The sequence below is a fragment of the Seriola dumerili genome, unplaced genomic scaffold (assembly GCF_002260705.1).
Source record: "Seriola dumerili isolate Sdu_G_001 unplaced genomic scaffold, Sdu_1.0 BDQW01000066.1, whole genome shotgun sequence".
Lineage (NCBI taxonomy): Eukaryota > Metazoa > Chordata > Actinopteri > Carangiformes > Carangidae > Seriola > Seriola dumerili.
In genome coordinates, this window is record NW_019174321.1 from 2,628,256 (window position 1) to 2,639,929 (window position 11,674).

The 11,674-nt window shown below is 40.8% G+C and overlaps 1 protein-coding gene across 2 annotated transcripts; it reads right to left on the reverse strand.

The window, feature by feature from the left end:
* Positions 1 to 1,172: 1,172 nt before the first annotated feature.
* Positions 1,173 to 11,222, reverse strand: rbbp5 (RB binding protein 5, histone lysine methyltransferase complex subunit). Of its 2 annotated transcripts, none has more exons than XM_022742038.1 (14): positions 11,096 to 11,222; positions 10,183 to 10,208; positions 9,849 to 10,021; positions 9,368 to 9,508; positions 9,050 to 9,212; positions 8,476 to 8,585; positions 8,055 to 8,174; positions 7,295 to 7,448; positions 7,072 to 7,143; positions 6,756 to 6,873; positions 5,698 to 5,767; positions 4,893 to 5,128; positions 3,868 to 3,945; positions 1,173 to 1,576 (listed from the first exon to the last, which is right to left on the reverse strand). In XM_022742038.1, the coding sequence occupies exons 1-14, from the start codon at positions 11,112 to 11,114 to the stop codon at positions 1,524 to 1,526; spliced, it is 1,533 nt and encodes a 510-aa protein (XP_022597759.1). In that variant the 5' UTR covers positions 11,115 to 11,222; the 3' UTR covers positions 1,173 to 1,523. The 2 variants fall into 2 exon arrangements, with proteins under 2 accessions (XP_022597759.1, XP_022597758.1); XM_022742037.1 differs by having other exon boundaries at positions 3,706 to 3,945.
* Between the last annotated feature and the right edge of the window lie 452 nt (positions 11,223 to 11,674).

Here is an 11,674-nt window from a genome sequence, read left to right on the forward strand (position 1 = left end):
AACAAATGAAATACAAAACCTGTGATTTCTTTTACATAAGAAAAGGATCTGAATATTTCCTCCAACCCTACCAGGAAATATCAAGCTCTCCTTTATTGGAACTTTACATACAAGTACAGTTTCAGTCCTCAACTGCGAGTCACTGTCACTTAAGAAACTGGATGGTCAAACATACTATGGTCTGTGACTCATTTGACTAAGAAGTTTGGAAATGTTTTACAGTATGAAATGTTTTTGTTATAAATTTAATTTCACTTGATTTGTTTGACTATAATAAATTAACAAATGTCACTCTAATTCTCTTAGACTATTGAGAAAAAGAGGTACACTCTAATATTCTTACAGATTTGAGACCTCTCTGTATTTGAGGTATCTGAAGCAGCTTACCAACAAATATAATAGTTAAAAAACCTTTCCTAGATAAAGTTTTAACAGTTTTACCTTAGCAAGCAGTGAAGAAAAATATATTCTATGAAAATGAGGCTGCAGTTCTTATCTGATTCCACATCAGGACAAAAAGGTGATTTTTAAAATGTATATTTGTAAGTTTGTTATTCTTGACAAAAAAAAGGTCAAATTCGGATTATAATACGTGTGGGTTCGGTCAGAGATATTATTGCAGGTTTTTTGGGTTTCTTTACAGAGCTCCAGTTTAAGGATCTAAAGTTGCACAACTGAATGTCACAATTGTGTAACTAATACATTTAAACAAAGATCTGACAATTAAAATGATCTTTTTGAGTATCTCAAAGAAAATATTTTTATTTACTTTTCATATATGTCTTCCTGACAGGAACGCGCTTCAGTGCCGTTCAGAGAGTTAAACACTACTCCGTCTGCTTACATATCATTCTTTGATGAGAAAAATTTCTAGAGCTTCAAAAACTGTAACATTATGCATTAATCAGTTTCATCATAAGAGGTGGTGGACTACCAAGAGACAGATTCCTGCAAAATATGCTGCCTCATTGCAGACGTCAAAAAGTATGCGGATGCCACACTGTCATGTTGTCCTGTGTTGTGTTATGTTTACGTTTTTAAAATACATTAGCTGATAAATAATTATGAGAAACTTTTTCAGCTTTCAAAACTCGACCTGTGCCTCAGAAAGCCATCATCTGTCCGGATTTAAGATTAGTTCAGGCCTGAAGAGAAATCCACACAGCAGCTCATTATTTATAAATCAGAATGTTTTAATATGTATAAAAACAACGAGAAAAACAACACACACACACACACACGCACACACACTATCAGGAGACAGGCGTTCTATACATGACAAATCCTACAGAAACAGAGGACATGTGATATCTACTGTGACGACTCAGCTGCTTCACGCTCTCTGTCGGCTCCTGTGTGTGATCCCGCCTGAGGGGGTTCCCTGTGACGCTGTGCTCTGGTTGGGAGAGGAAACAGTCTGTACACCAAACAAGCTGCGCACTCACAGTCTGTACATGACATCAGGATTTGTGTCCCTTTGTTTGAGCCTATTGGTGCTCCTCCACAAGTGTACATAGCAGTGATCAGTCCATCCCTCCAATGTCATGCTGTTTGTACGACTGTGAGACCAGGCTCCCTGCAGACAAACACAAATACTGTCAGACTGACACATCATGACCAACAAGACACTGCTGACACATTATCCTCCTTAGATTAAACTATTGTGAATTCTCAAATAAATAGCAGAAATTGAGTGATGGTCAAGTCTCAAATAATAGTCAATACGGAGAAAAACACTGGAAGAAGAGTGAAATTTACTTCACATGATAAATTCAGTATAGGGCACAGGGGGAAACATTTAACCTGGCTCTATACAACGTTCAAAAATGCATCTTTCAACACATCTTAAGCTCACAAATAAACATGTATCTTGTTTGTTTAATGTGTACACAAACAGAAATGCAAAAAACACCAGTTTGACAAACAGCAGTCAGGGTGATGCCTGTGTGCAGTTTCCTGAAGTCTTGTTATCACAGTGAGGTTGCCAGGTTTGGCATCATCCTGCCTGTACAGAGACCAAACCCAAAACTCATCGACTGTAGACTGTCCAACAGCCAACACTGTAGCCGATGACACTGCACAGAAGCACTGGCTGAATGGATACACTGTTGTTTGAAGAAAGAAGTTCATAAATTCCCCCAAAACAAACTTTCTTTTAAGTGCATTTAAAAAACCAATGTTATCCATCTAAGCATCCCACCTCCAGTGCAGTTATTCATTGAATAATAATGGCCTGTTCACTGTAAGCTGTACATCTTGGACTCTGGGGAAAATCTTTATTTATACTGCACACCTGCAGTGTCTTGTAGCCATTTACTTTTATTTGAAGCTCAAAGTAGGATGAGTTCAGACATGAATACAGACTGAAACACGTACACTGGCACCCCACATCACTCCGACACACAGAAACAGAAACGACAGAACCTGAGCGGCGCTGCTGCAGACAAACGTTTATGTCACATGGCAAGCCCAGGGAGCGAGGTGGGAGTGGGAGCAGGAGGGTCAAAGGCCAAGCAGGAAGTAGATGTAGACTAGCCAGCTAGCCTGCAGGGAAACAAGCTGTACCATCCCACCGTTAGCCACGTCAACACCCATTTGCCAACCACAGTCCAACTTCGCCAATGTTTAAATGACAGCAAATTAGTCAGAATGAGGCTGAGGTTAGCAGAGGTTATACAATCATAAAGCCACAGTCTGGAAGAAATAAAGCTATGTAGGTATAAGAGCAGTCAATGTAAATTCTGCTACAGTAAAACTACATGTGACTAGAAACAACTTGTTTCTAAATCAGACAGTTGTTGGATCAGATGTGGACAACTGATCATCGAATTATTCTTTACTGGTGTTTTCTAATGTCAGATCTTTATTAGATTATGTGGTAATATTTTAGTAGAATGACAATTACACTTAAAGGATCAGTGTGGTGTTATTAATTTGGAAATTAACAATGAAAAGACCAAACACCAATTAATTAGTCCGTCTCAGCCTCAGAACTCTGTCTGTTCCAGTCAGCCCCAAGCCCATGATTTCCTACTGAAGATGTAAACGTTTAAAAACAGATCATTAATATTTGATTTCATTTTTAAAAAGGTTCAGTAATTTCCTGAAACGCCTGGTCATTGTGTCACTGCTATCATTTGTTGGGGTGTGCCATACCATATTGTTCACGTTGACATATTTATGTCATGACTATGTACAGCAACAACAGTATGACTGTAAGCAAACGTAAAGTCGCTGCTGGCTTTGCTGTGAAAGAATCAGTGGTAATCAGATCAGCAAGTCACAGTATTGAGTGTAGTATTTAATCATATATCTATTGTTATCACAAACATATTTTGCAATATATTGATAGTATTTTAAAGCATTGTCATTGCTTATAAGATGAGACAGTTACAGTCTGGAATAATAATCTATTTATAATTTTTGGGTGATAACTGGTCAAACTGTGATATACGGGTTGTTTTGAGTTCTGACCTCCAGACTGTGGCTTTACTGTGGGGGTCTATCAGTGAGCTGTGTGGTTGGGAGGGGTGGGGTGGGTGGGGGGGTGGGGGAGGGTGTTGGTAGGAAGCAGTACAGGGAGGGGTTGGGGGTGCTTTGGACACAGGCTGGGTTGGTGGGGTGTCAGTCAGACTAGCAGGGCAGCAGGACTAGCAGAGCTCCCAGACTCAGCAGCAGCAGCAGCAGGGGCGGTGGCGTGCTTACCTGGGGCCAGGCCCCCCTCTGCCCTGCCCTTCATCCCTCCTCCTCCTCCTCCTCCGCCTCCAACTCCAACTCCTGGGCCAGAGCTGCCCAAGGCTTCCACGGGGAAGGAGGGCCGTTCGCCCCTGTAGGGCTTCGGCCTGAAGGGGAAGTCTTTGTCTTTACCTTTGGAACCTTTGGGCCGACCTGCTGCCTTCTTCTTGGACTTGCCATCCCCCTTCACACCAAGTAGGGGGTGAACCTCTGAGGAGAGAGAGGACAGACCAGGGATCAGCTTTGTCACAATAACGGAAAATCTAATGTTATCAATTATTCATATGCTAATAGACATATGACAATGATGAATCACTGGTATTCAATTGCCTCTAGTGAAATTGTCTCAAGTTTAAATCACATTTTCATTACATGATAACATTTGTTAATTAAGACTAAACACAAAGTACTAGTACTAGTGCTAAAGATGATGGAGTGTCACTAGTTTTGCTCATACTTAATAATTAATAATAATTTTAACCAGATGAGGGGGCCTGGACGTATATTTATGGCATCGCCAGTTTTACTAAAAACAGAGGGGAACATCAGTGTCTGTACTAACAAAGTCTGTGTCAATCCATTCAGTAAATGTTGAGATATTTTGCTGTGTGAAAATTTTGACCTCATAGTGACGCTACAGGAAAATTCAGAGGATCACCAATATCATTAGGATTCATCATCTGTGACATTTTAGTCTGAACCAAAGTGGTGGACCAACAGACCAACCTACTTACCGGGCTGCTTGTGTGACTGAATGACAAACTAGAACCGACTCGAATTACTTAGTGCATGAAAGCAGCATTGGAGTTAAGCTGAGAAAGTGAGAGCAGCTGAGTGTTGAGTGTGACATGATTCAGTTGTTTAACTGATGAAATTGGTGCTGTGGAAACGTACATTGTAATGACAACAGGTTACCATGGAGCAAGTGTTGCATTCACATCAACAGCAAATTAAAGAAATAAAAAAAGGACCAGCTCAGACAACAGGGGGCTTCTTGTACAAATATGATCAAAGAGGGGAAATAAAAATGGCCTGCTTTTAATTTCCTGTTTCCAGTTGATGGAAATAAAGGTCCTGTCCAGTATCTAGTATGTAAAAACCAGAACCCTGACACGGCTTCTGATGGGCGTATTTATTGTTGCGCTCTTCTCTCTCACCGTCACTGGGCACCCCCTGCAGTTCTATGGTGGTGGTGCGGGCTTTCTTTTTGGCTGGGCCTCCGTCAGATGAAGGCTGTCGCTGCTTCTTGTCACCGCCAGCCAATGCGTCCTCTGGGGCAGAAGTCTGGACCGAGGCATCCGGTGGGGGGCCGAAGGGGTTTTCCTCTGGATCCTCAACTTCAGGGGCAATAGGCAGGTACAGCAAGGCCTTATAGTCCTCAAGCTCCTCATCACTACAGGACACAAACACCGACAATAAACAGGGTAAAATAAATGCTGATAAAAACAGACACAGTATTAAACAAAATGTATTAACAGTATTAACAGAATCAACCACTTTAACATGATACAGTCAGCTGCTCCAGAGTTTAACAGAGAAAAACAGTTGAGATGGAAGAGTTTTAAAGTTAAAGTTAAAAAGGCATGGTTGACCTTCTCAGATCTAACTATTACAATAATTCTGAGCTAACGGTGAGCAGTATGACTGAACTAGTTTTGATGCGGCTGTTCCTCAAATTCTTGTTAACTGCGAGATAAGAAACCCAAGGAATGTTGAACTGTTTTGACAACAGGAGAAAAGTATTATCTCAGTTTTGTCAACATTCAGCTGCAAAATGTTTTGGTCTGTCCACCATGAAGATATTGGTGAAGTCAATTCATAGTTGCTGAGATCATTAGGAACAAAAGAAAGATTCAACTGAGTGCCTGAGTTTTTTTAAGAGCAAACTCTTTAAGATGTAATCGAAAATTCTGAACACTGATGTAGTGCAGTGATGTAGCAGGTCGTCTTGTTCTTTCTCACCTGCTGCAAAAAGCAACTATGGGGTCGACAGTGGTGACATCCACCTCTTCATCCTCTGCAGCGTCTGCGCCTGCAACATGACCACATGTTAACGTCTGAGAGATCCAGAGAGAACCAGTGAAACCAGCAAGATCAGTGCATTTGATTAATAACAGAGCAGGTGGTGGACAACGTACAGTCGGCAGGCTCACGTTTATCTCAGGGGATTAATTCAAACGTATGTGATACTGAGGTTGTGTCAAGAAAGAAGAACCAAAGGGTCACTGCTGTCCGAATAAAACTAATAATTCAGGAGGGAGTACACAAGAAATATTGTTCTTATTGTTCTGTTTCACAGTCAAACTGTTAATTTAAATTGCCACCGCAAAATAATCTTAACAAGGAGAAAGCTTTTACCACTATTTTACTATTTGTTTGGCTGAGATGTTCCTGGAGCTCTTCAACCACCGTCCACACTTTGTATTAATTATTTCCAACTGCAGGTAGCTCCAAATTTTTTTGTCCACTGCATTGTGGGTCAACAATGTCAGTTTATAGCACACTGGAGCTAATAAATGTAGTCATTTTAATTTGTCACTTTATTTGATATGGAACAGGGACACACCTAAAGTATTGTTGGAGTGTACCCAATAAATTAAAGGAAGACTGAGCGGGAAAGATCTGTGCTACACAGCGGTGTAGCTGTGTCTAGGTGGGTGTTCTATGTGTATTTGGATTTTGAGAGGAAATAACTGTCCCACAAACAAATTAACAAAGGGACTCCTTACATTGTAAATCTTTGGCAAAGGGCTTAGGGGCAATGCTATACGATAAAAACGTTACTTGGAATTATATACCGTCATCTTTTAGTGTTTTAATTGCTTTCTCTTCTTACACATTGTCTCAACCCCAGTCTCCGCTTGTTGTAAAAACACTGTGTTCAGTAAGGCTTTCTACACTATAACCCCAAAGCTCCACCCTGTTCAAACACTACTTCACAACCAAAGTCAAAACTGCATGAATGAGAACAACCACAGACCCCATGTGAGCAGTCAATGTGTAGTGTGTATGTGTGTTACCTGTCTGCTCAGGTTCACTCTTGTCTTCATCCTCGATGTCGAACTCAGACTCTCGCTCCTCGTACTCCACGTTCTCATCCAGTTCTTTGAAGTCTGGAGCAAACGCACTCCAGTTTTCCTGAGGACAAACAAAGATTCACAGACCAATTACATCATAATACCATGTTAGATCAACTCAGATGTGTTTTTGACAACGCACATGAAGCCAAATTTTTTGATTCTGAGTATCAGAAACATGAACGATTTAAGACTGTTAACACATCAGTGACACTGTTTATTCATGTACATCCAGTCTTTAATATTACTGTCTACTTACCACTTGGTTCTGAGCCCAGATGGACACCACTCCACTGGAGATAGAGGCGATAATTGGACGGACAGGATGCCACTGAACAGAGGTCAAAGGTTAGATGGGTAAATCATCTGCTTGTAAACAATAAATTGTCTCAATATAACTGAAAATACATCGACATGTTGTGCCAGTGGATAAATCGCTGCTGTGTTCTACTGAGCCAGAATATCACTTCTGGCATCCTTACAGCAACATCCAGCAGCAGCTCTCCTCTGGTTCCATGCAGGATCTTCACCAGGTTGCCGATGCTCTTCTCCCAGATGTAGAGGGCGTGCTGTCTGGCTGAACCGGCCACGATGTACTCGCCATCCCCAGAGAAACAGCAGCGCTTCCACGGAGTCCTGACCAGCAAACAAGGGAGGAGAACATGAACAAACGGAGATCAGAAGAAGAAACAGATGCGACGCTACAACAAGTGACACTTTGCCATCAAGCGTTAGCCCCAGAGTACTGGTACTACCACCATCATCATTCCAAGATGGCTTGTAACTCGTAACACAGTTAGAGTAGTCTTCTATTTATTTGTTAATTCTTCTTCCTTTTCTCCCTTGTCTATAATCGCTCACTTATTATATATATATATATATATATATACACACACACACACACAAGTTTTATTTTTTTACCAAAAGTGTTATTGAGGGGATATATGTTTGCTGTTTACTCGAAATTAACAAAAAGCCAATAAACAAAGTATAGAAAAAAAAGTGTTCGGCCAAACGCTGCAATATTTACAAGAGGTTGTAAATTTCTTTCTCGTCAAGTTTTATGCAAACACTTGTCAGAATGGAAGAATGCTTGCCAATTCTATCACTGCAAGTTCGAACTTAAAAATATTACAATTTAGCATCACCTTTAGCAGCCAAATTCAAACAAACAGCATGTTTTGTATCCCCAACAACACATGTCCTCAGGCTTAATGGGGCACCATCCTGTGTGTGGTATACCTGTTGACCAGGTCCTGCAGTTTCTGCATGGGTTCCGGTTCACCGTCTCGGCCACAGGTGAGTATCTCCCTGCCGTCATACACTCTGATGATCCTGTCTGCTGTGTTTATAAGGAAGCAACTGCACAAAAAACAGGACAGGTGGACACAGGTCAGGTGAAGTTAGAGAGAGAGGAAAAGAAAGCAGAAGAAGAACTCTGCCTTCACAGCTCGGCCTTTTGAAGAGAGTTTTTTGTGTTCTGTGATCCTGTGTATATACTGTAAAATGGATCTGTTCGACAATAAACATGGAGTCAGTTAGACTGTGTCACAGAAGACAAACAAGATCAAATGAACCAGAACTCAATGTTTAGGTTGTATTGTCATTGTGCTCGTTCATCAGTCCAAGTATAAAAACAGAATGACCTCCTGTTGCCTCTCACCTGCCCTTGCGTGCAAATTCGATGGATTTGATGGCAGTGGTGTTGCTGGTGCCAGTGGTCACTCTGAAGGACGCCACCAGCTCCTGGGTGTTTGTGTTCAACACAAGGATCTGTAAGAACAGATAGAGGGAGACAAGACAGTGACAGAAAACAGTAAAAACACTGTATGTGATTCATAAAACACAAACAGCTTTGTGTGTAAAATGTGAGTGGAGAAAAATGAATAAATTCAGGTAAAACGTCAGGTGGTACAATTCAGCTAAAAATTGGAGCAGTCTTTGTGGATGGGTGTATGCACTGATAAATGACAGTGTCATTTTGGATTGGGGATACCTGGGGAGACAACAGAGTCAGAAATGTTCTAATTCTGCACATAGAAAACTTGAAACTATGAGCTTTTCCTTTTTTAAATTATTTTTTGGGGCGCTTTATGCCTTTATTCAGGTCCAAGTGGGAACTCGGGGGCATTTGAGCCCATGTGTTATCAGGTTGCCTTTACTTGTGCTGTCTTAAAATGCAGTGATGTGAATGAACAGTGCACTTGGAATACAGTTTGACTGATAGATAGACTGACCTTTCCTTTGGCATTGCCAGTGTAGATGTACTCGCCCCGTCGGTCAAAGGCTGCTACCACATTCAGGTCTGAGTCATCGTCCACAGGCAGGACAACATGTTTAGAGTCCGAGAGAGTCAACAGGACTGGGGCTGACTTCATGGGACACACCAGCACCTTGTCCCTAAAACACAAACATAATTTGTTAGTATAAAATAGCAAAGTACATGAGCTTATCACTGATCAGGATGGATTAAATTGGCAAAAACTCTTCATGGGAGACCAAAAGATAAACCTCCGATGACCTCACATACAGACAGATGCTGTCCAGTCACTCACATGTCTCTTGGGTGGTACTGCAGTTTCAGGATGGGTGAGGGGAAACGGAATCTCTGGTCACAGTCTCCAGTCAGGACATCCCACTGTGAGACAATGTTGTCTGTGGAGGCACTAACTAGCTTGTGGCCATCTCGACTCCAGCTTCACACGGACAAACACACAAACAAAATTATATTGCATTCTGTAACTCACCATTAAAAGTAATTTATGATCTCTGTCATGTCTAACCCTCTCTTTCATTTTAAATGTCATATCATTTTAAACTGCAAATGAAATTAGTTTTTCATTCTCATTTCAACTACTTTACTGGCTGTATTACAACACAGTAAAAGTGATTACGACGAGCAGGAGTGTACTGAACAGAGGTTTTTTAACAGCTGAGATTCAACAAAGGAATTGAGTTGGGTTTGAGTGTATTGGCACATAAAATGGGACGTTCACATGGCAGTGATGACCCTACACATTGTACAATGTGTCTCACCATAAAGAGCAGACTGGGTGGATGTGTGCACTGATGATTTTGGCGATCCCCCGTGTGAGGAAGTCCCAGATGACGATGCGGCCATCGTTGCAGCCCACAGCCAGCAGGGTGCCCCAGCGGTTGAAGGTGCAGGTGAGGGCCATACTGATACAGTCCAGAGTGCCATCTGCCTCCTAACGAGATACACAACCACAATGAAACAACAGGCACAGTTTGTGTACACCACTGAAGCAGCTTAGCACATGATTGTGGCCAAAAATAAAAACCCATATTCCATCTGTATATGTGTTTGGATGATTTTTAGTGCACAAATATAAAAGCTCAGGCGGCTTACCTCTGGGTAGTTCTGCCCGAACGACTCTAAGAGAGGAAAAAACCAAGAGACAGTGATGAGAAACACTTTCACGCAACTGAGTAGTAATCATAAATGAAGACTGCACTAAAGTGATAGCTGTCTCAGAGACACAACGCAGCCTTCCACTTCTTTCACTCTGGGGTAGAGCAGAGTATTTGAGCCATGGATTACATTATGCATACTTTATCCCTTACACCCTCAGTTCAGATTGAGAACTTCACAAGGAAAACATACAGCAGGGAGAAAAATGAATTAAGCTCCTGTATCCACAGCTTTACAAACCAGGTGTACCTGAAACCTAGACTACGTCAACATGGATACTCTTCCTACTATTTTTTAAGGTTTGTATTGCCTTTATCCATTTGGGTAAAAACAGAAGAACTGCAACTGTAGTGTTTTTCTTCCATTCTGCATAGTAACAACTTCGTTAATGTACAACTTTTTCTTAAACAGTAACACTTCCCCCTGTCATATGGACCAGCTACGCATTGTTTTTATTTAATCTCCCAGTGGTCCTGCTAACGTTAAGAGAAGAAAGAAAGACGAAATTACGAATAAAACGTATGACAACGCCCCACTATAGAACATTTAATTAAAGTACAATGAGAGACAATGTACCGAGGCTAACGTTAGCTAACTGACACACTGCCTCCGTTTAATAACAAACGTTAACAGATAAGTATTAATCAGGCTCAAACAATATGTTAGGGGCCCAATTAAAGTAAACATTTTAACAAAAAGTTAACTGTGCGATTCTAATATTTAATATGATTTTATTGTAACTTGTATCACTTGCTGTTAACATGCTAGGCTAACTTACAATGCTAACCATAACAAGCATAGAGCGAACAGGAACGATACAGAAAACAAAGAAAGGTTTTTTGTTGGTTACCGAGCAGTTCTAGATTCATTGCTGGACGACGGAAGATCCAAAGTTCCCTAACAAGTTGACTTTAATTATTATTTTCACTCGTATTTACTTCGGCAGCTACAGCCGGGAGACTGGCGCCGAGCTTCCACTGAGGACCCCAAACAATGCGACGTAGAATGTGCCTGAACCAAATTCGCACCACCTTATTTTGATTTAAGGAGGCTTTAGTTAAGTAATTAATTTTTCTAAATTTGTTGTATTAGTAATAAAAAAAAATCTAAATCATTATTAATGCAAACAATGTATTTATTTGTTAATATTATTGTATTAATATTCAATAATCGGTCCATGCATGAAGTATAACTCTTCTGCAGTTGTTCACGTTGTATAATGAAAAATGCCACTTTGTCTAATTTCTCACACCAAAATTAGTGTTTTATATCTTAAACCTTATGTCCAATTTAAAATCTGGATGAGACCTGTTAGAAGGTACACTACACAGCTACTGTAGATTATGGGGTTAGTGAAGTAACGTTAACGCTTTTCTCACAGTGGCTCAATGTAATTTCAGCTATATAACTTCAGTGGCCTGACTGATGA

Excerpts from the sequence above, each read along its gene's own strand:
- rbbp5 (XM_022742037.1), bottom strand. Across the intron at positions 10,022-10,182 it reads TCGGGCAGAACTACCCAGAG|GAGGCAGATGGCACTCTGGA; the intron begins GTAAGCCGCCTG and ends GTATCTCGTTAG. Across the intron at positions 1,577-3,705 it reads AGAGGGGGGCCTGGCCCCAG|GGAGCCTGGTCTCACAGTCG; the intron begins GTAAGCACGCCA and ends GTTTGTCTGCAG.